Below are 24,181 nucleotides of genomic sequence, written 5' to 3' on the forward strand. Positions count from 1 at the left end.
CACCTGCTTTGGAAGGTTTTTCCCACTTTTAATAACATTTGTTTTACATCTTTTATAACAACAACAACAACCTAAGACATAAAAAAATGGCTAGAACAGAACCAAAACTGGACATTTACTGTCAGCTGAACGTCTACAAATACAGTACACATCTCCGTCAGAACAACACCCTTCTTAGTAAAACTCACACTAAACATTTTATTCACAGATGCTTTAAAATAAAATTCAACACAAAATGAACCAGATCTCCTCTCCGTCAGTTGACGTCAGCTTGTCTGGCGACAACCTGGAACACTGTGGATTAAAATAAATCAAGCATATTTACACATCGGGGGCCCGATTAAGAACCGATTAAGAACTGAGCACGAACACGTTTCTCCTAATGTAATAAAAACAGTCGGAGCAGCCCGTAAGGGTCTTGGGGTGAGGCCACGCGGCTCCTCAGAGTGAGGTCTCCAGGCTGTGCAGGGGGCTCCCCGGACACGGCTGCAGTCCGGCCGAGCTGGGGGCGGTTCCGGTTCCGGCCCGGGGGCCGTCCCTGTGCAGCGGGACGATGTGGTCCGTGGCGTTGTTCTCCAGGGGCGAGCACGGCAGGTTGGCCAGGGCCGTCAGCGGCGGGGGGATGAAGGAGTTGCGCTTGGTGGGGGGGTCGTCCTCCCCCCCGTTCTCGTCGATCAGGGGGATCTGAGGTTCTGAGTCGTCGATCCGGAACTCGGGGTGGTTCTTGAAGTTGTGGATGGAGATGCGCGCCTCCGCCGGTTCCAGACCTTCGTAGGGAGAAACGCTGTCCTGGAAGGCGTTCACCACTCGGATCTGGGGGGTGGGGGGGGGGCACACGTCAGACATTAGTGTTGTTTCTGCCAGCCTGTTTCAGTTCTAGTTTTAGGCCCCGTTTACACGGAGCAAAAACGGAGGTGTTTTCATGCGTTTTGGCCGTTCGTTTACACGAAAACGGAGCTCAAAGTCACCAAAAACCATCATTTCTGAAAACTCCGGCCAAAGTGGAGATTTTCAAAAACTCAGTTTTCACGTTTGCGTCTAAACAGAGGAAAACAGAGATTTAGGCTTCAGAACGTCACATTATGCAACGGAAACGTCACCAGCGTCATGTGTGCGACCTGTGTTTACAATTAGTTTGGCCACCGTCAATATTTTCTTGTATTTTACCTGTTTTATATTCTAAAGTCACACTTAAAAGTAACTCCACTTCTCTGTCACTCCAAACGAAAGACTCTCGTTCCGTCTTGGAAGTAAAGCCTGATTTATGGTCCCGCGTTAAATCGACGCAGAGCCTACGGCGTAGGGTACGCGGCGATGCGCGCCGTACGGTGTGCGTCGCCGCGTACCCTACGCCGTAGGCTCTGCGTTGGTGTAACGCAGAACCATAAATCAGCCTTAACTGCAAGTTACACGTGTCATTTGTTGATGTTTTTTCCAGGATTCTGATTGGCTGGCAAGACGTTAACAGCGTATTCATGCGGATTCGTGTAAACGAAGAGATTTTGAAAACGATCTCGTGTAAACAATGGAATTTGTCAAAACGTAGAGGGGGAAATATCTGTTTCTGTAAATACCCGGGGCCTAATTCTAGTCTTTTGGTGAAGCTATCATTTGAGTTTTTATTAGTTTTAGTCACGTTCATCCTCCTTTTAGTCGTGTCAAGTTTTAGTCGACTAAAAGTCTGACATTTTAGTCTTATTTTAGGGTGCTTTCAGACCTGTGACCCGTTTTGTTCCGATTCAGGGGCTAAATCAATAAAGTTGTTTCGTTTTTCGTTTCGTTGCGTCTCGTTTAGTTTTCCTCAGGTGATAAAGGTTTGTTGACAACGATATTTAGTCATAATTTCCATGACGAAAGCAACTTTAGTCGACACAGAAACGTTTCAGAGCTGATTTCATCTAAAGGTGCGGCGTTACCTGAGTCTGGAGGCGATTGAGGCTGCGGAGCCACAGCACCTGGCTTTTCTTCAGCTCCATCTCCGAGTGGTCGATCTCGCCCTCTTCCTCCATCTCCTCCAGCTCCGCCTGGGGAATCTCCTCCCGCTGCGTGCCGTGACCCGCCGTCTTCAGGAATCTGAGCCAGTTGGTGGGAATCGAGGCCATCACCTGGGCGGAGACAAACAGAGACCAGCGTCAGAGACGAGAGCAGAGACAAGAGCATTTAATCACAGACAATCATAGAAAACAATAAAACAATCACTCAAATTCATGTCAAATCACAACCAGCAGCTAAAACGTTAATTCAGACATTTGAATGAAAAGAGATCAGTGGCCTCATTTTCTAAAAGAGTGCGTAAGATTCATACTAAAAGTGTATAATGGCAAATTTATCTACGTGAGATTATAGTGTTAATAGCTGAATGAGTCAAACAGTGTTGGGCTAGTTTTTCAAACCATCGCTGCTCCAGTTCATTGCCACCAGCATAAAGTGTAAGATGCTAGCTGCTACGGTTTTCAGCCATCCTTTCCCAGCTAGATGTATCGACATTTAACGCTTTCATATCGGGTTTCGCGACAACCTTGAAGCGAAGAAGTGGACGACCTCTCCTTCGCACACCCTCACAAAGCTCGCCGTAGAGGATGAACTTGGGCAGCCGGTAGTCTGGCATTCTGTACTAAAAGTGTACGTGCGCTCAAAAGCCGAAAATGGCGTGCGCACAAAAAAATCCTGATTTATAAAACCGCGTGCACGCACATCTGCACGCAATGTTCGCTTTATAAATCACAGTCCAGCTGGAAGGTTGCGCATGTGAATTTGCCTCATACCCTGTCCTCTATACGCCCACTTTTTACCATAAATGGTCAATGCAAGTACTTGATCACTGTATTTGTATATGAATGAGCCTGCTGAGCATGCGCAGCGGCTTCCTGCAGTCTGTTTCTGCTGCGCGTCAGGATGAATGAGACGTGTCGAGTCACCGTGCCACTAAATTTCATGGAGACTGAGATCGAGGTGTTGTGGATGAGGTGGAGGAACCATAATTCAGGCTTTACGCAAGCGCGTAAAGGTTTCACGTAGGCCTGTGTTGAAAAAATCGATTTTCCAATTCTAAATCGATTCTCAATTTCTCTTGATTTTTTTTCTTTCTTTTTTTCATCATTTTCGCCAGGTGAACTTTAATCCCAGTAGACGGACACACAGTTTGTCATGACACTTCTGAAAAATGCCAGGTGCTTCATGGCAATATGTGTGCGTGGTGACAGAATAAATTAGATAAGCTAAAATGATTTGTTTACTGCATGAACTGTTGCAATTTCTTTCTTTTTTGCACTTTAAATGGATATTGAAAGGCCTGTTCGAGTTAATTATTTCTTAGTTATTTCACAATAATTATTGTGAAATTATTATTTCACTAGTTATTTTACAGTCATATAATTTAGGCAACAGCTCAAAAAACATTTTAAATAACACTAAGCCAAATCAATATCGAATCGGATCGAATCAAATCGAATCATCATAATCGAATATTAAGAATCGGAATCGAATCGATTCTTGACATTTGAATCGATCCCCAGCCCTAGTTTCACGCATGCGCGTAAAACTCATTATATATAAAGACAAAATCTGAGTCCCTTTAGGGGCTCCGTGGAGTGGCCCGGCACTCGTTTGTTCTGTCCTCAGTCACTCTACGGTTGTCGCGGTGGGTGACGGCGTGTCCTGCACGCGGCTGCAGCAGCACCAGAGTCCTGACTGACACTGAGCTTCAAACACAGAGGGACACAATCAGCGCTATTATATTATAAGTCTGATATGTGAGGACATTAAAAGTATGACATGAATCTGGCTTCATTTCACCACCTCACCGTCTGCATCACCAGTTCCCCATATCTTCAAAATGTTCGTGCGCGAGGGTCAAAGTTTGCGTAAAGATACGCACATTTTTCCCTTTGCGTAGAAGGTAACGTGCGCATCTGTCAAGCCCTGTTTTGTGCGCACGCAAGCTTTATAAATGAGGCCCCTGTTCTTTAATAAAGTCAGAGTGAAACCCCCCGATAACACGCAGCACTGAGCGTACGGGTATTGATCCCCGGCCGAAGATGAGGTATCGTTTAGGGAACATAACTACAGAACATAAGAGCTTCATCGTTATCCCGACGACACGCCGCTCTGTTTTTTCTGAAGGAGAAGGAAGTTAAGCTGTTTTAAAAACCTTTGGATGCAATCAAACGTGGATGACATTTGATTTCTATTTCTAAAAAAAACACCAGGTAATTGTTTTAGCCTCTTAAATGTCAGCGAGTCCTGATTTCCCTACACCAGCCCCCTGGACGGCTCTCGCTGGCTCCTGGTTCTACGGTTAGAGTTATCTTTTAATTACCACATAAAAGAAGGCTGCTCTTGGTAGCTTTTCAAAAAATTACCTGGTGTGTTTCTTATCAGTTAAATAAATATGAGCCGTTTTAAAGGAACACGAAAGACTTTATTTCACGATGAAACTAGCTCACCGAGCTGCAGGGGACCTCAGAGACATGCGAGAGACTCGATAAAGTGATGATGTGATTAAAAACTAGAGCGACACTGAGGAACAGCCAACGGAGCCGAGCACCGTAAAGATGGCGGTTTGGACTCCAGAGCGGAGCCGTCCAGTCAAGCTGAGATGTGATGAACGTTTCAGCTCCTGGTTCATGCAGATTCACTCAGATTCATTAGTTTCATCGTTTATGGCGTCAGACAGAGGTGTCAAGTAACGAAGTACAAATACTTTATTACCTTACTTAAGTAGAAATTTTGGTTATCTATACATCACTGGAGTAATTATTTTTCAGACGACTTTTTACTTTTACTCCTTACATTTTCACGTAATTATCTGTACTTTTTACTCCTTACATTTTAAAAACATCCTCGTTACTCTATTTCATTTCGGCCTTTAAATAAAAACTATCCAGTTAAATTGCTCCATCCGGATAGAGTGAATTTGGTTGTGGTTGTTTCAGATGTTCTTGTCCAGTTTTGTTCTTACATCCGTTCCCTCAGATTCCTGCAACTAAACTTGGATGTACATTCCAATAAAGGTTAGGATAAATGATAACATGAACATGAAGTTTGACTTTTTGCACCATTACAATACTTATAGGCAACTAGTCATCATATCTCCTGCTCTCTGAAACACATGTTAATGCTCAATATTACACATATATGGATCTTTAATATATTTGCATTATACTAAGATGCATTCATTTTCAATGGCTTTTGTCCTTAAAGGCTTTTTCCCCTTACATTACTTTTACTTTTATACTTTAAGTAGTTTTGAAACCAGTACTTTTATACTTTTACTTGAGTAAAAAACTTGAGTTGATACTTCAACTTCTACAGGAATATTTTTAAACTCTAGTATCTATACTTCTACCTGAGTAATGAATGTGAATACTTTTGAAACCTCTGGCGTCAGATAATGTCGATAAGTCGCCTGGACAGAGTCCAGAGCTGACGTAAGTAGAGATGGCAGCCCGACACCAGTATTTATTATTTCGTGCTCCTTCAAACGGCTCATATTTATTTACTGATTTTGACTCACGGCTGGAATGTTCTCCGGTTCGGAGGTCCCAACACCGGCTCCCCGTCTCAGCGGACACACTTTAAAATACTGGGTACGTCAGAGACCTGCTGTTGCCATAGCAACCACCCAGACCTCTCAGGTGTTCTGGTTCAGGTCCGCTCCGTAGCTCCAGAACCATAACCGAACATGGAGAAGCAGCATTCAGCTTCTATGCTCCACAGATCTGGAACAAACGCTGAAACCCTCAGTTCCTTTAATTCAAGGTTAAAAACTCAGGTTTGTAGCGGCCTTGGATGAATTATTAAACCATCTGAATTTAGATTTAAAAAATGCTTCACTGGGACTCATTATCTTCTTTTCTTTACTTTTATGTTTCCATTATGTAAAGCAGTGGTTCCCAAACCTGTTTTCCTTGTTCCCCCCCTACTTGTGTCTAAGACCAGCCGGCCCCCCGACCCGTATGTACTGGCACAAAAAGAGTAAAGTTATTCGTTACAAATCTTTAATTGAAAAAAATAACATTAATTATGTTTTTTTGATACATTTCTCTTTGGTTTACCCTGTACTTTGTTTTTCTCGCCTTCATTTTGTGTCACCAATGTATAAAATATGCACAAAAAATAATTGCAAGGACATAAAATAATTTCTGAAAAATGTCTCTTAATATGAGAGCAAAAAAAAAAAAAAAAAAAATCCTTTAACAACCTGTCGGAGTAGTAGTATGATTAAATGTTGAATAATGATATAATAATACGTTTTTAAGTTTGTATCCTGCTAAATAATTTAGAAATATATTTTGGTCATTTTAAAATACTACGTGGGTTTATACAGACTTGGATTACAGTATTCCATTAGGTGTGTTATTTTGATTTTTTAAATGTATTTAACATGCGCAAATATAATTTGTACAACTGCAGACAAAGTTTCGCGCCCCCCCCAGAGATCTCTGGCGCCCCCCCAGGGGGGCCCGGACCCCAGGTTGGGAGACACTGATGTAAAGCACCTTGAATGTTCAGCACAAATAAACCCACCTGCCCTGTGGTGTAATGTGTGTTTTCTATCAGTTATTATAACTGCTGTTGATCTAACATCACAATCAAATGTATATTTAGGAGTGTTATGTTTGGAAAAGGTCTCGGTAGGAGTTGGGATGCTGAAGCTGATCCAGGAACACGAGCTCACCTGCCCCCACAGCAGACTGCTGAGGCCCAGGTATATACACCAGATCCACTGCTCCACGTTCAGAGGAACACAGCTGAAGGGTTTCCCGCCGAACTGCACGATCAGGACCTGCGGGAGGACAGAGCGACGTGAGACACGCCTCATCTCATAGTAAAGCCTATAGTTAGTGTTTAGTAAAGCCTATAGTTAGTGTTTAGTAAACCTCTAGCTGGTGTTGGTAAATCTCTAGGTAGTGTAAACTGTAGTGTGTTAGAGTCAGTAGTCATAGTTGCAGCTATAGAACAAGACTATAATAGTTAGTCTCAAATATAGCTTGGTGGTAGATATCCTGCTATAGGCCTATGCTGCAGGGGGGACCGACATGATCCGCTGGGCGGTGCCTCTCACCCTTCTTCTCCTCTCCTTTTCCCTGCCTCTCTTCTCCATTACCATTTTTATTTATTATAAATATCTCATAGCTATCGTTTTTGTCCATCGCTCCTGTAGTTTCTTGTGCCGGCCCCTTTTTTCTCTTTTGTGCATGTTTGCAGGCTGGAGCCTCGGGAGCTGCGTTCTGGCCTGCGGTCCCGGTTCCCCCCCCCATCCCCGGTCATCCCGTTGCTGCTTCCACCTGCCTGCTGTGCTGCTGACGTCCCCGACTCCCCCAGTCTGGCCTTCGGCAGGAGGGTCCCCCCTTATGAGCCTGGTCCTGCTCAAGGTTTCTTCCTCCTAAAGGGGAGTTTTTCCTTGCCACTGTTTGGCTTAAGGCTTTTCTCCCACTATTGGAGTTTTTACCTGCCATTTAGGAATGGGCGATATTTTACCGTTCACGATAAACCGTCAAAAAAATTCCCCACGGTAAGAATTTGTCATCTCGCGGTAAAAACGATAAATTCCCGTTTATGACGTTTTTGTGTAAAGCGGATATATGGTTCTGTGTTAAATCCATGCACAACGTACGTGAAGGAAGGAAGGAAGGAAGGAAGGAAGGAAGGAAGGAAGGAAGGAAGGAAGGAAGAAAGAAAGAAAGAAAGAAAGAAAGAAAGAAAGAAAGAAAGAAAGATAGAAAGAAAGAAAGAAAGAAAGAAAGAAAGAAAGAAAGAAAGAAAGAAAGAAAGAAAGAAAGAAAGAAAGAAAGAAAGAAAGAAAGAAAGAAAGAAAGAAAGAAAGAAAGAAAGAAAGATCTGAGAGCGAGGAGTCATTCCAGTTTTACAGGTGTAATCATTTAATTGGTTTTTATTAATTCAATTTAATTGGTGTAGTTTAGTATTTAGTATCTTTTAGAGCAGTGTTTTGGCTCCAAAGACTGAATGTGGTGATAGATTTATAGTTACAAAGGTGGAGTTGAATTAGTATTTTTTTTATCATCATTTTTATCGTTATCGGGATAAATGCCATGAATTATCGTGATACATTTTTTAGTCCATACCGCCCATCCCTACTGCCATTGTTTATGTAATAATTGCTCAGGGGTTTATGTTTGTGTTCATGTTCTGGATCTCTGGAAAGCGTCTAGAGACAACATCTGTTGTATTAGACGCAATATAAATAAAATTGAATTGAAAATTGAATAGAGGCTCCCACCTGAGAGATGAAGGTTCCCAGGAGGATGGAGCAGAAGATGGGGTTGTTGAAGACGCCCTGGAAGACGTTCCTCTCCCCGTGGATCTTCCGGGCGTTGAGCTCGTTGAAGATCTGCATGAGGACGAAGGTGTTGAACACGATGGTGTAGTGCTCCGAGGGCGGCGCGTGGAGCGGGGCGTTCCTGCCCGAGTCGATGCCGAAGATCTTCTCCCCTGTGAGAGAGAGAGAGTTGCTGAGCAGGAGGTCAGGTTCCTCGAGACTGGAACCCTGAGGTGATGTGCAGCTACTGACCGGCGAAGAGCAGGGTGAAGATGACGCAGAGCTGGTAGACGGCGTGGCCCAGGATGTTCTTCATCATGGTGCGGGAGATGAGCGGCTTGTTGCGGCCGTACGGACTCCGGAGCAGCAGAGCCTCGGTGGGCGGCTCGGTGGCCAGGGCCAGCGAGGCGAAGGTGTCCATGATGAGGTTGACCCACAGCATCTGGACCGCCTTCAGAGGAGAGTCCTGGAACCCCAACACAGTATATAAAGTAATGAAATATAGACAATTTATGCAATTATAACTGAAAACTTTAATGTTTTCATACCTTTAAACATATTTAAAGGCAAAAACATGGCACTAGTTATTCTTGTGTCCAACAAAACATTCCTGTTTTGGGCATAGACTAAAAAATACCAAAAGTTGTAATGTAATGATGAAAAAAAAAACAATCGTTAGAGATATGAATCGATTTTTAGGAATTAATATGAGAATCGATTTAGAATCAGAAAATAGATTTTTTTCTAGACGCCACTGTCCTCCAGCTTTTATGACGTTTATTCCTGCTTTTGTGTCGTCTCGTTTGGATGACTGCAACAGTTTGTTTTCTTGATTAAACAAGAAAGAACTGGCCCGTCTTCAGTAAGTCCTAAACTCTGCAGCAGGTCTGACCTGCTCTAATAGAAGATAACAAACTGTCATTAAATGTCAGCAAAACAAATTTCATTTTATTCAAATCAAACAAAAAGTTTGTCCACACTGGTTACTGCCTATTTAAAATAAATGGGCAGGAAATAAAAAGAGTATATGCCACTAAATTCCTGGGGGTCCATATTGATGACTCTCTCAATTTCAAATGTCATATTGACCATCTTGTAAACAAACTGTCCAAGTATGTTGGTTTGTTCTACAAGATCAGACACTTCCTTCCTCTGGCAACACCTTCACAAGCCATATTAAAAAACTAGTATCTTTGCAAAAGAAAGTCATACGGGCCCTGTCTTGGTCAGAGATAAATTCCCCCACCCACCCTCTATTTCACCGCTTTGAGTTACTTAGACTGGCTGAGCTAAACAATTATCATAACGCTTGTCTTATGTTTCAAATTGTCAACAGGCTCAACCCTAGACTTAGTGGTCTTGTCCCAATCTCCAGTCCTCAGCACACATACCAGTACTTGTACACACGAGTACACGGCCCGAGAAGGTACTAGCACACATACCAAACAAGAATCAAACCACTCATATTAGGGAAATGTCGCCGACATGTGCGCGCCAGTATGAGTGTTGTTTGCAGGGGCCGCAGATTTGGAATAGGATTGATGATGTTGCGTTCTATCTCCAAGTTTAAAAGACAACTAAAAAATAATCTTTTACTAACCTATATATAATATAAAATGCTTCTTCATGGACTGCTGGAATGTATGTGTGTGACGGTATGTGTATGTAATGTTAAGTATGTATGTTAAGTGTTTTTTTTGTGTACTTGTATGCATTTATCCATCACCATCTCTTTACGGATGGTAACTGCTTACAACATTGACTGTACCCTCACCCTTATATGAACTATGGGCCCCCACCTAGAAGCTTTCCTAGCTTCCTTGGGGGACCCATTCACTCTACCCACTGAATTTGATTGTATTGTTATAACTATTATTATGGTATTGTGAATAAATTCAAACTTCAAACTTCAAGGGCTCTAACTCCCCATCCCTTTGGGTTTTAACTTTAAAATCTTGATGCTGACATTCAGAGACCTGCAGGTCAGGCCCCTTCCTTCATCCAGGACCTACTACGTCTCGGAGGCCGAGATAATGTGACCAGAGTTTGCTCATGGTCCCTCGTACCCGCTTTAAGACGAGAGGAGAATTTAACAACGGTTTTGAGGAGGGAATCCACTCAAAAGTGTGTAACTTGCTACGACGACGGCTGTTAACAGGTCTGTAGCTCTTTTTTATAGTGAATGAACATGAATACGTGCAGATCTTGTGTCCCAGCCACCACAGGCCGGTGCATCGGCTGACCTGGGTGATACACGCTCCGGTGAAGGCCACGGTGACAGCCACCACGTTGACGGTGAGCTGGAACTGCAGGAACTTGGAGATGCTGTCGTAGACGTTTCGGCCCCACATGACGGCCTTGACGATGCTGGTGAAGTTGTCGTCCGTCAGGATAATATCCGACGCCTCTTTGGCAACATCCGTCCCTGCGATGCCCTGCAGGACGAAGCCCAGTCTTCAGAAACATCACGCTCTACGGTTCACAGATATTCTAGAGCAAATATTACGAAATGTATTCAAAGGCGTCAGCAACGACGGTTACCATGGCAAAGCCAACATCAGCTTTTTTGAGAGCAGGACCGTCGTTTGTTCCGTCTCCGGTTACCGCGACAACCTGCCTCTGCTCCACCACCGTACTGTCAATGATGCCTGACAGAAACATGGAAAGAAGAACAGAATAACCTGGAGATGAAATGCGGAGAAACACTCACTTCCTACGGTGTTAGTGATTAAATGTTTGTAATCTATAACAGCGATATCTCATGTAAAATTAAACCTGTACAAACAACTTGGATTTGACTATTCCTCATCTGTCTAATCCATCAAACTCTGCCGCCCACTAACCCTGTGTGACTTGTTTACAGTGTGTCTAACCTTTGACCAGGGTGTGTTTATCCGTAGGGGATGATCTGGCCAGAACTCTCAACCTGGGCCAAATATTGTCAATACGCTCCTGCTGGATCTGGAGGGAGGGAAGAAGGAGAACAGAGTGATGTTCCGGTGCGAGCAGAGGTTTGCTATATAGACATGTATACGTAGACGCCCCATGGAGCTGCTGCGATACGTCAACGTCGCCGCCATATTGGATGTTCAAGACTGCGCCGTAAACTAATACAAGTAAATGGACTTATTTTCATAAAGTGCCTTTCTACAAATAAATTTACGTTTTATGTCTCATTTATTCATTCACACACGCACTAATATACTTGGGAAACAGTTAGGCACCAAATATAATATATTTAATTTTCTCAGATGGCAAAAATAAGAACTTTATTGATCCCACATAGGAGTAATTCATGTTGCATCAGCTATAGAGAACAAGGTAGTGCCGAAAAACAATATATATCCCCCTCACAAAAATAAGAAAAATAGAGAAACATATTTTCTCATCAACATATTTAACATTAACATATTTTAAAATTTTCAAGTAACATATTTGAAACTTTTTTCAGATTTTTTCAGTTATTTTATTGTCTGAAAAATTGTTCAAATATGTTATTTGGAAAATTTTAAAATGTGTTTTGTTGATGAGAAAATATGTTTCTCTATTTTTCTTATTTTACTGTGGGATCAATAAAGTTCTTATTTTTGTAAGGGGGGATATATATTGTTTTTCGGCACTACCTTGTTCTCTACAGCTGATATAACATGAATTACTCCTATGTGGGATCAATAAAGTTCTTATTTTTGCCATCTGAGAAAATTAAATATATTATATTTGGTGCCTAACTGTTTCCCAAGTATATTAGTGCGTGTGTGAATGAAGAACACTTGATGTCAATGGTTTGCTTCCACACGGATCTCTGGGGATCTGCGCGGCGCTCTGACCTCGCCATGTTCGTCGTGGATCAGCCGGTTAAACTCTTTTCCCTCCAAGCACATGAAATCTTCTCCCGGGTTCAAGATGCCACATTTGGTGGCGATGGCCCGGGCCGTGTTGATGTTGTCTCCGGTCACCATGCGGACGGTGATTCCGGCACGCTGACACTTCTTAATGGCATCCGGGACCTGGCAGGAAGGACAGCAGAGTGATGGGGATGGACAGATGGAGGACGGAGGAGAAGAGGCGGCGCGGCTGACGTACCTCGTAGGTCTGTGTTGAAAAAAATCGATTTTCCGATTCTAGGTCGATTTTCATGTTAATCCGAAAAAAATTGATTCCGATCTCTATTACAACTTTTGGTATTTTTTTGTTTATGCCCAAAAAAGGAATGTTTTGTTGGACACAAGAATAACTGGTGCCATGTTTTTACCATGAAATATGTTTAAAGGTATGAAAACATTAAAGTTTTCAGTCATAATTGCATAAATTGTCTATATTTCATTACTTTATACATTCTTCTTGGGGTTAAATTGGCTTCCCATTAAATTTCGCATCCATTTTAAAATACTGGTGCTAACTTTCAGAGCTTTGCATGGCCAAACACCACAATACATCGCTGACCTCCTCCTACCTTATGCGCCAAATCGGGCTCTTAGATCAGCACACCAATCATTACTGTCTGTCCCTCAAACTCGTTACAAATCCAGAGGTGACCGTGCTTTTCAAGCTGTTGCGCCAAAATTATGGAATGCTCTCCCCTCACAACTGCGTTCTCTGGACTCTTGTGAAGGCTTTATGAAGCAGCTGAAAACATTTTTATTCAGACAGGCTTTTGGTTAACCGTTTATTGTGTCTCTGCGTTGCTGCTATGTTTTTAATTGTGCGTTGCGACTATGTTTTTAACATGCCAGCCCAGTGCTGTTTTCTGTACCTTGTTAATTTTATCTAGGTTTTTATATATATGTATACTATTGGTATCTTTTCTTTTTAATATCTTTTAATTTGTGTGCCTTCTTTTAATGTAAAGCACTTTGTGATTTTATATCTGTGAAAGGTGCTATATAAATAAACTTTACTTACTTACTTACTTACTTAAATTCTTGGGGATAAATTTGCATAAAATGCTAAAAACCAAATTCTCAGAAATTAAAAACTGAAATAGACCGAAAATGGAAAAAATTAAAACGGAATGTGGGAAAAAATAAAAACTATTTCATATGGCCCTATCTCTGTTTCCTCCCTGGATCTGTTTGGTAATTCTGACCCACATGATGTTTCTGTTTCAGTTCTATCAGCATTCTGGGAGCTGATTGGTCCTTACAGCATCATTAGCTGCAATACTTGCTGCTGAATCTCAATATAATACTAGTATTAATATGTTGCCTAACTACACAGTCATATAATTCATGCAACAGCTCAAAAAAAAGTTTTAATAACACGAACAAAGCGATATCGGAATCGAATCGGATTGCATGGAATCAAATCTTGATAATCAATTCTGAATCTTAACCGAATGGATTCTTGACATTTGAATGGATCCCCAGCCCTCGTACCTCGGGTCGTACGGGATCCTCGATTCCCACCAGCGCGATGCAGGTGAGTCCAGTGAGGATGGTGGCCTCGTTGTCCCAGTCGGGTTCTCCGTCGGTAGCAGGGAACTCCCTGTAGGCCAGGCAGATGGTCCGCAGCCCCTCCGACGCCATGGGCTCCACCACCTTCTTCAGCATGTCCTCCCGGTCCTGATGCTTCAGGACTTTGGGTTTCCCGCCAGCCATCAGGATCTGACAGCACCTGGAAGCACACGGCAGTGTCATCGCCACGTCGCCAGCGCAGGGCGCCGCACACACGTCAGGCAGAAAAGTATTCACATTCATTACTCAGGTAGAAGTATAGATACTAAAGTTTAAAAATACTCCTGTAGAAGTTGAAGTATCAACTCAAGTTTTTTACTCAAGTAAAAGTATAAAAGTACTGGTTTCAAAACTACTTAAAGTATAAAAGTAAAAGTAATGTAAGGGGGAAAAAAGCCATTAAGGACAAAAGCCATTGAAAATGAATGTATCTTAGTATAATGTAAATATATTAAAGAAGCATATATGTGTACTATTGAGCATTAACATGTGTTTCAGAGAGCAGCAGATATGATGACTAGTTGCCTATAAGTATTGTAATGGTGCAAAAAGTCAAACTTCATGTTCATGTTATCATTTATCCTAACCTTTATTGGAATGTACATCCAAGTTTAGTTGCAGGAATCTGAGGGAACGGATGTAAGAACAAAACTGGACAAGAACATCTGAAACAACCACAACCAAATTCACTCTATCCGGATGGAGCAATTTAACTGGATAGTTTTTATTAAAGGCCCAAATGAAATAGAGTAACGAGGCTGTTTTTAAAATGTAAGGAGTAAAAAGTACAGATAATTGCTTGAAAATGTAAGGAGTAAAAGTAAAAAGTCGTCTGAAAAATAATTACTCCAGTGAAGTATAGATAACCAACATTTCTACTTAAGTAAGGTAACAAAGTATTTGTACTTTGTTACTTGACACCTCTGACGTCAGGACACCCACTTCTGTTTCATATTATTATATTAAGTTATGAAATCTTATGGGATGTTAAACTATAGTATCATATTGTTATATATAATAGTATGGTGATATAATTTGGTTATATGTTATAATATTTTATACAAATTATGTTATATTAGGATATTACTATATTTATTATGCTATATTTATATAATATCATGCTACACCACTCTATATGATAATTATTTATTTGTTCACTCTCAAATTAATATTCTCAATTTATGTTTTTTCATCATCTTATTTACACTCAAACACGGCACGCACACACACACACACACACACACACACACACACACACACACACACACACACACACACACACACACACACACACACACACACACACACACACACACACACACACACACACAAACTGATGTTGTCTTTTGTCGTTGTTTGCACTGTATGTTAATAAATAAAAAAAAAAAAAAAAGGACACCCACTTCTTCAGCAGGATCTCGGAGGCTCCTTTGCTGAACATCTGGTAGCTGCCGTCGTGCTGCCGCAGCACGGTGCTCATGGACTTCCTCTCCGAGTTGAAGGTGTACACCTTGTACAGGCTCTCCTCCGGGATGCTGTTGCGGATGGTCTGGTAGTCTCTGTGCAGGTCCACGCAGAATCCCAGTAAGGCACATTCCGTCTTGTTCCCCACCTGGCGAGGGAGTCCCCCGTCCCGTTCTGGAGGCTGCGGGAAGCACATAATACTCTTTAAGACAAGACGAGCAACATTTTTACTGTCTGCATTACTTTTATACTTTTAAATGTTTTTATATGATCATTTTTATCTTGTACTCTTATTTGTTGATATTTTTATCTTTTTTATGCCTACGACTCAGTGCAGCATTTTTTTATATTCATATATCCATATTTTATATTCCTTTTTATATCTTACTAGTTGTTCTGTGGAGGCATTTGGAACTGAATTTTGTCAGGGTTATGTTTTATATCACTGCACTTAAAGGAGCATGAGGCAGGATTGAGGCAGGATTTATGAAAAAAAATTGTATACGTTTTAAGTTTTCTAGTAATAATGTCAGATGAAGCGTTCCAAACCAAAAAGAATGATTCCTCTAGTGTATCTCTCCGTTGCCTTGAACAGGCTGTGTGCTGCAAAATGTGCTGCAATTCCGGGCCGGAATTTCCCGCGCTGTCCTGTGGATGTGACGTCACATGACGCTGCATGCACGTTCTCCCCGTTCTCCCGTGCCGGCTTCACTGTTGGCTGCAGTACCCCCGACGGCCGTCGAGCCTCATGCTCCTTTAAATATTTGTGTTTTTTGTTTTATTTGCTGTTGTTGTTTCTTGTTTGTACTGTTACTGTGAAGCACTTTGAGCTGCGACTTTCGTATGAAACGTGCTATATAAATAAAGTTTATTATTATTATATTATTATTATAACAGCCGCAGCTTCTGCTCTGGGAGCTTCAACGCAGCCGTAGTCACAGCTTTTAGTCTCGAGTCTGATGACGTACTGCCTTTTTCCCTGTCAGGAGCGGTCTGAATCACTGTGTTGTGAACGAGCGGGATGCTCAACGCCAATGATGCAGTCAGTGAAAAGAAATATATGTCCATGTTGGAGAGAATGGACACTAAAAGAAACTTGGAACAATTTGAGTTTTAGTCCTCTTTTTTTTTTTTTTTTTTACTTAATTCATGCTAAAATGTATCTGATCGGGAAAAAGTATCAGAATTGTATCGGGAGCCAAAAAAAGTGATTGCATCAGGAAAAATTGGGATCGGCTGATATTCAAACTCAAGTGATCGGGATCGGATTGGGAGCTAAAAAAATCCTGATTGGGACAACCCTATTGGAAATTGTTCTGAAACTAAGACCCCGTCCACACGTAGCCGGATATCTGCGGATATCTGCTAAACCGGAGATATTTTCCTCCGTTTTGACCTGTCATCCACACGAAAACGCAAATAAACGAAGGTTTAAAAAAACTCCGGGCAAAGTGAAGATTTTTGAAAACTCCGTTTATGTAGATGCGTGTGGACACACATAACCGGAGTTTTACGTTTTCGAACGTCACATTATGCGCCAAAACAACAACAAATCTGCTCTGACGTGCGCCTTTTGTTTACTACAGATGATCCAGCATCTGTTCTCCAAGCTATTTATTAAATAAATGGTCTCTGCTCTTGACCACCACTTACTGCGTTACACCGACACAGAGGCTCCGCCGTACCCTACACCGTATGGTACGCGGCGACGCGCACCCTAGGTGTAGGGCCCGCGGCTCCGCAGAGCCCGCAGAGACGCGGAGCCCGCAGAGCCCGCAGAGCCGCGGAGGTGCAGCTTCCCCGGGAGCTGCAGATGATCTACAGGTTAGAATGCTTATGAAGTGGTCGAAAACGCAGATCTTCGGTTACGTGTGGATGCAAATTTTTTTATAAACGGAGGGGGGAAATATTCGTTTTTAAAAATACCCGGCTACGTGTGGACGGGGTCTTAACAACAGAACCTCCGGCCAGCCAGGGTGCTGGGACTGCTGGAAGAATCACTTTGGAACAGTTTCATTCAGTTCAAATTCAAAAGTATTGGATGAATCCCTGAGGGGAAATGAACTGGTGCAGTAGTCGCCAGGCTCGACTACTGTAACAGCCTGCTCATCGGTATCCCCAACAAACACCTTCAGAAACTCCAACTCATTCAGAACTGTGCTGCCCGAACTCTGACAAAAACCTGCAAATACGACCATATCAGCCCTATTCTCCAGAGCCTACACTGGCTTCCCATAACCTCAAGAATCCAATTCAAGATCGCCCTGATCACCCGCCTCTGCATCTACAGCACTGCCCCTCAATACCTCCAAGACCTCCTGACCCCTCACTCATCCACCCGGAACCTCTGCTCACAAAACACCAACCTCCTCTATCAGCCCTGCACACGACTCCGCTCCATGGGAGACCGAGCTTTCTGCTCCGCTGCCCCCACATCTGGAACTCCCTCCCTGAACACCTACGTCAACCCCAGTCTGTGGACACCTTTAAAAAGGGGCTTAAAACTTTTTTGTTCAGGAAGGCTTTCCCTGGTCTTTTTTAGATGTTTTTATTATTTTCATGCTTTTTTACTTCTGGTCTCTTATGTGTCTTGATTTTTTTTCCCTTGTTTATGTTAGCACTTTGAGATTATTCATGAAAAGTGCTCTACAAATAAAATGTATTATTATTATTATTATTATTGTCAGGTGTACAGCTCCTGCAGCGGTCTGTGCTGCAGCCTGAAGAGGAGGAGCTCAGGTCGCTCCATGATCTCCCTGGGAGGGTGGTCTTGGTCTGAAGTGTACTTTTAACCTGCCACTACTTTTATCCGTCTCAGTTTCACTATTTTACTCCTTTATTCCTTTTCATAATGAGAGAGGGTGAGAGTTTTTTTTTTTTTTTTACTTATCTTGCACTTTATATTTACTTATTTATTTTTTTGCTTATCTTGCGCTTATATTTAAGGACCAGCACCTGCAATGAAGCACCTGTAATTCCGTTATGAAATATGAACAATGACAATGAAGAGTCTTGAATCTTGAATAAGCTTATCACCTATACTTTGTTGGGCCTGGTTGCTTTATTGCAGTGTCTCCCAACCTGGGGTCCTCCCCCCCCTGGGGGGGCACCAGAGATCTCTGGGGGGGCGCGAAACTTTGTCTGCTTTGAAATTATGCAGTTGTAAAAATCATATTTGCGAATTAGTCATTCATAAGACATTGTTAGGAATAATTTATGAATGTCTTGACTATATTTTGTGTCTTTTATACACTGGTGACAGTGTATAAAAACACTGTCATCAAAAAAACATAATTAATGTTCATTTTCTCAATTAAAGTCTATTTTGGTGCTGGTACGTACGGGTCGGGGGGCCTGGTTGGTCTTAGACACAAGTAGGGGGGAAACAAGGAAAAAAGGTTGGGAACCACTGCTTTATTGTGTCACCTGACTTGTTAATTAACAGGAAGTCACTGATTAAGACAGTGAAATTGTGAAGCACTATCAGTCAATGTGTGCTAATATTCTAAGAACTGCTCTTATTTATTATAAAATGTTATTTTATTTTAGTGAAGCTAACTTGTCTTAGCCATGCCGAACTTCCAGAGACTGAATTCGATTCTTACACCAGCAGTTTGATTTGGGCTGGCCCCTCACCACCAGAGTCTGATCAAAAACATGTGCACTTTCTGACGACAACAGAGGAGTGTTGGGATCCACGGGTTTATGAGCAGCCTAAGACGAGCCGCGCCAGGAGAGTAAACAGATGCTAAATAGTTGTTGCTGCTCTTTCATTTCTTTTAAACTCCTGAACCTGATCATCTGCTTTGTTCTCCGGCCTGGGGAGTGAATCCGGGAGACAGTGACCAGATGAGCCCTGAGCTGCCGTGGCAACGCTCCAAAGCGAGCGGCTAAACACTTAATTCACAGGCAGCGCCTGAATGAAGTGCTATTTTAAAGCTCACCATTATCTTGGAGGTGTAGGCGCAGTTGACCCCGATGCCGAGGATGAGCAGATCCAGCATCTTGGCAGAGATCAGGTCCGGGTCGGGCACCTTCTTGTAGTGGTTTCCCGCGATGTAGGCCTGCACCACCGTCATGCGGTTCATGGTCAGCGTGCCCGTCTTGTCGGAGCAGATGGCCGTGGCGTTTCCCATCGTCTCACAGGCGTCCAGGTGCCGCACGAGGTTGTTGTCCTTCATCATTTTCTGATGAAAATCAGACAGAAGTGTTAGCCGAGTGCTCGATTCCATGAGGAACATTTACAAAATTAACTTTTGTGAGTCTCTGAGGGGTAACGGGCGCCACTATTTCAAATAAACACACGAAAACATGATACTGTACAAAAAAGCAGCCCACTGAGTAAAACATAACAGTTTTGAATGGACAACCAAAACTGGTCATGATACAGCTGTGCAAACATGTGTACTCCCTCTTTTAATCCATTTGTGTGTAAAAACCCCTTAAGGGTCAAATATATGGGGACCATGAAGGATTCAAGTGTACTTAATGGACTAAGAAACAGGGAAACTGTGTGGTTCCCAGTAACAAACGCCCCACATCAGTCAGGGCCGCACCTACAACCTCGTAGGTCCCACTCTGTGTAGGAACAGACCAGGGGCCTCATTTATAAAGGAGTGCGTACAATTCATACTAAAAGTGCACGTACCCAAAAGCCGAAAATGGCGGGCGCAAAAAAAAATCCGGATTTATAAAACCGCGTGCACGCACACTTGCACGCAATGTTCGCTTTATAAATCATTTATTAAATGATATGTGATGACATTATTAAGAGTATGACATGAATCTGGCTTCATTTCACCACCTCACCGCCTGCGTCGCCAGTTCCCCATATCTTAAGTAAGTTCCTACGGGACGGTCAGGGTTGCCGTAGGGATACGCAGATTTTTCGGTTAGTTTTTTCTTTTTAAATCCAAACCTTTGCGTAGAAGGTGGCGTCCGCATCTTTCAGGCCCTGTTTTGTGCGCAAACAAGCTTTATAAATGAGGCCCCAGAGGTGTCAAGTAACGAAGTACAAATACTTCGTTACCTTACTTAAGTAGAAATTTTGGTTATCTATACTTCTACCTGAGTAATGAATGTGAATACTGAAGACACCTCTGGAACAGACATGTGGGGCCACCATTGAGCCTCATATAAATGCTGGCAGGGACATGACCCCTTACTGTTTCCACAGCCATCAAGCATGGAGACTAAGTTATGACCAGATGCTGCTAAGTGATAATCATCAGCATGCGCCAAACTTCCATAAAAACACATTTGACCAGGCTGGAGTAGTATATATTAAGGTGTGCATTAACACAATGCCAAGAAAAATACATCAAAGCAAAAACTTTGGAGGAAAGAAATGTTACAGCACATTTATCTGGAATAAGTTAATAAACCAATTAGAGAAAATTTGGAGATCAATGTTTTACTTTGAGAAATATTATTCTCAACTTCAAAACAGCTGCCAAACATCACACGGGGAGTGGACGTCCCAGCAAACTCACCAACAGTGAAAGAGACTGATAAAAGTCCTTCAGGAAACAAGTTTTAGAAGTCACTAAAAAATGGAAATATTAAACATTGACTACAAAAAATGTTTGTATTTTTAGTTTAGGGTTCATTTTTGTGCGAAAGTGAAAAAACCTACCCGTACATGTTACTGTTCGTCTGATGTTTTTATTTAGCTAATATTAAGACGCACAACAGTCAGATCATTTTACATTTTACATTTTACTTTACCAATAACCAAGGGTTACAAACAAGGGCTCTAACTTCTGATCACAGCTTTATCTGGTTTTATTTTCACTCAAGTCTGCACTCATATTACATCTTAGTGTATTTTATTGTGTTTTCTTCTATTGTGTATTTATTAGTGTATTTTACTGCTGTGTGTCATAATTTCTTGGACTGTATGTAATGTATGTGTGTCTGGAACCTTCTTTTACATCAACCTGCCCCAGGGACTAAAGATGCAAATTAGCCACTGGCTATAATCTAGCATATTTACATGTAAATGTTATTAATATGTACTGTCCCTGGTTCTTTTCCTTTAAAAATAAAATACAATACAATACAAATACAATACTCTGAAGAGGAACAGACCTTGACTGAGTACGCCAGAGAGATGGTGACGGCCAGGGGAAGCCCCTCGGGCACGGCCACCACCAGCACCGTCACACCGATGATGATGAACTTCACCAGGAACTGCACGTAGATGGGCATACAGTCCTGGCTAAAGGGAACCTTCTGAATCCAGAAGGTGTCGAGCATGAAGCGGCCGATGAGTATGAAGAAGGTGATGGATGCCATGAACAGTCCTGGAGACAGACAGTGGAAGAAAATCAAAGTTAAGGGCTTAGTGAAAACATCAGTAGTTAGGAGCGGTTCACAGCAGATATGCAGATATCTGTTTTACACAAACTAGGAACCGTCTGCTGGGGCAGTGGATCAGAACTGCCATATATCCATATCATATCTGCGATATGTCATGACCAGTGTTGGGACTAACGCGTTATTTAGTAACGCGTTACGCGGTTAGTTTTGCGGTAACTAATACTCTAACGCATTACTTTTTAAATTCAGTAACGCAGTTACCGTTACCAAGCGTTACTCCGTAGTGTGTATTTATTCAAAAACATGACGGTCATGAGCCAAGAGAAGGCGAGTTTCTCAACGTGGAGATATTGCCATTACAATAATCCCTCGTTTTTCGCAGGGTTTACGTTTCAAAAAGAACCCGTGATAAGTGAAATTCTTTTTACAATTATTATAGAAGGCTTCAAATTGCAGAGATCAGCACCGCCTCGCACGTATTCCACTGCTCTTCTGAGCCGCTGCATCCCGACTCTGTAGCATCTTTTTCTCCTAAAGCCGCGGTGCAGGAGTGTTTTTCCGAGAGAAGAAAATAGTTATAGGTCGTTGTTGTTGCTCTTTTTTCTTCTGGGCAAAAAGATTCTTATAAACCGACATGCCACCGGTTATATCTGAGACTGTAATGAACGATTCATCAAAGAGTCCCGTTCCTGAGCTGCTGCTGAAGCTCATTGGCCGTTCTCAGCTTGTTGCTAAGCAACCAACATTATTGATACAGGAAGTGAAGAAGCGGGGAGACTGTTTAGCCAATCAGAATGCAGAACACGGTGCACAATGTAAATCCATACAGTACCTGCTGAAATGAAGGCTAGAGGGGATTAATGGGAGCATTTAAAAAATGTTTTTATTTAAAGTAACTCAATAGTTACTTTTCATAGTAACGCATTACTTTTTGGTCTAAGTAACTGAGTTACTAACTGAGTTACTTTTTTAATAAAGTAACTAGTAACGGTAACTAGTCTATCTATCAGCTCCCAGTGTTCCAGGACATGCTCTATCTTTAGGATTAAATTATTATTATTATACAGCCAGGCTTTCTGGGGGTCTTCCCATAATGCACTGGGCACTTTTCTGATTCTGTCTTTACTCCTCATCTATGAATACGCTGTTATTACTCCTGTAAACGTTGTATTTAGTTTGTATGTCTCAAAGCAGACATCCCTGGAGGAATCTCCTTGTGTTTGTTTGTGCACAAAGACATAATGGACTAAATGTTCACAAAGCTCAGTCTCATCACACTCTCGTCACCGGTTCTCCATATTCACCTGCTTGGCCGATCTGCACCGCCAGCTTGGTGAGCTTCCCCTGGAGAACAGATTTCTCCTTCTTTGGTAGGTTCTTCTTCTTCTCCTCTTCTTCATTGAGCGGCTCCATCTCCACATTACCTTCATTTTTGTTCTTTCCTGCACGAGACAAAACAAGTGAATTCAATATTTGAGTGTTTGGGTAGTTCTGCTAGCACTTTATTTTCACCTTTCTCTCTAAGTTATCTCAAACATAATATTCACAATAGCTTGCATGTTAAATTTAGGTATAAGTCATCAATTTCTCAGGATGTGGTTTCAAGAGGAAATCTAACCTTGGCTGATTGAAGGATAGTGTGAATCTGTGTTCACAGACGAAGATGCAGCCGGAGCTACACCTGGACCACTAGGCTAAACAATACATCTTACGCCTCTAATCAGTACTCCAGTTGTAAAATAAAATCGGGGGGATGGTGGATTTTATCATATGGAGACAGATAATTTGTGCAGATTACAAATAATGTAATATATTACAAATAATAGCAGTGACCAAAACAGCTGCAGAAATACTGCAGGAATGACATAGCAGCAGTTAAATGCAGCCTTCTGTAAGCTTTAAATATCCACTGGGCTTACATCAAATACATCAAAACACAACAATAAAAAACAGTTTTCTGAACTTATCAATATGACTCTGTCCTTCACAGGATAAGTAAAATGGATCACTGCAAAAACTCACAATCTTAACAAGAATATTTGTCTTATTTCTAGTTAAAATGTCTCATTTTAGTAAAAAAAATCTCATTACACTTAAAACAAGACTCATCACTGGAAAAAACAACCATTTTCACCTGTTTCAAGTAGATTTTCACTTAAAATTAGCAGATTTTTTAAGAGAACAAGATTTTTTTGCTTGTAATAAGAAGATACATCTTGTCCCACTGGCAGATTTTCCTACTTATTTCAAGTGAAAATGTACTTGAAACAGGTGAAAATGGTCAAATAAGTTATTTTTCTGGTGATGACTCTAAATGTTGAAATAGCAGTAAAACCACATTCATTGATGAAATGACATAAGGGATGGAAAGGGGGGATGGCAGTTTTACAGGGGGATGATTTTGACCGTTTTTATTTCAGGGGGGGATCCCCCCTCATCCCCCCTCAACTCCAGTACTGCCTCTAATTGTTTAAGAATGGTTAAGCTTTAAGACACAACTGAAAATGCCCCCAAACACACAGCTTCAATCAGGACAAGAGAGGACTGCATTAATGTCCAAATATTTAAGAAAAGTGCTCTGGGATTAATAAGAAAGACAAATATCATCTGTGGGAGAATGTTGCATTGGCATAACAAACAAACTCAACAGCCCAGAAGGAAC

General features: G+C 41.9%; 1 protein-coding gene across 3 annotated transcripts in view; it reads right to left on the bottom strand.

Annotated features, from left to right (window-relative positions):
- Positions 1 to 7: 7 nt before the first annotated feature.
- LOC133443687 (plasma membrane calcium-transporting ATPase 1-like) overlaps positions 8 to 24,181 on the bottom strand; it is a 76,735-nt gene continuing 52,561 nt past the window's right edge. For all 3 annotated transcript variants that reach the window (XM_061720827.1, XM_061720825.1, XM_061720826.1), the window contains 14 exons: positions 22,824 to 22,961; positions 21,289 to 21,503; positions 19,143 to 19,385; positions 15,138 to 15,379; positions 13,657 to 13,894; positions 12,109 to 12,288; positions 11,155 to 11,242; positions 10,823 to 10,929; positions 10,525 to 10,716; positions 8,534 to 8,747; positions 8,243 to 8,454; positions 6,680 to 6,787; positions 1,917 to 2,105; positions 8 to 813 (listed from right to left, as the gene is read on the bottom strand). In XM_061720827.1, coding sequence (XP_061576811.1) covers positions 442 to 813; positions 1,917 to 2,105; positions 6,680 to 6,787; positions 8,243 to 8,454; positions 8,534 to 8,747; positions 10,525 to 10,716; positions 10,823 to 10,929; positions 11,155 to 11,242; positions 12,109 to 12,288; positions 13,657 to 13,894; positions 15,138 to 15,379; positions 19,143 to 19,385; positions 21,289 to 21,503; positions 22,824 to 22,961 — 2,738 coding nt within the window. In that variant the 3' untranslated portion in view covers positions 8 to 441. The remainder of the gene's footprint in view (positions 814 to 1,916; positions 2,106 to 6,679; positions 6,788 to 8,242; positions 8,455 to 8,533; positions 8,748 to 10,524; positions 10,717 to 10,822; positions 10,930 to 11,154; positions 11,243 to 12,108; positions 12,289 to 13,656; positions 13,895 to 15,137; positions 15,380 to 19,142; positions 19,386 to 21,288; positions 21,504 to 22,823; positions 22,962 to 24,181) is intronic.

The sequence above is a fragment of the Cololabis saira genome, chromosome 5 (assembly GCF_033807715.1).
Source record: "Cololabis saira isolate AMF1-May2022 chromosome 5, fColSai1.1, whole genome shotgun sequence".
Classification (NCBI taxonomy): domain Eukaryota; kingdom Metazoa; phylum Chordata; class Actinopteri; order Beloniformes; family Belonidae; genus Cololabis; species Cololabis saira.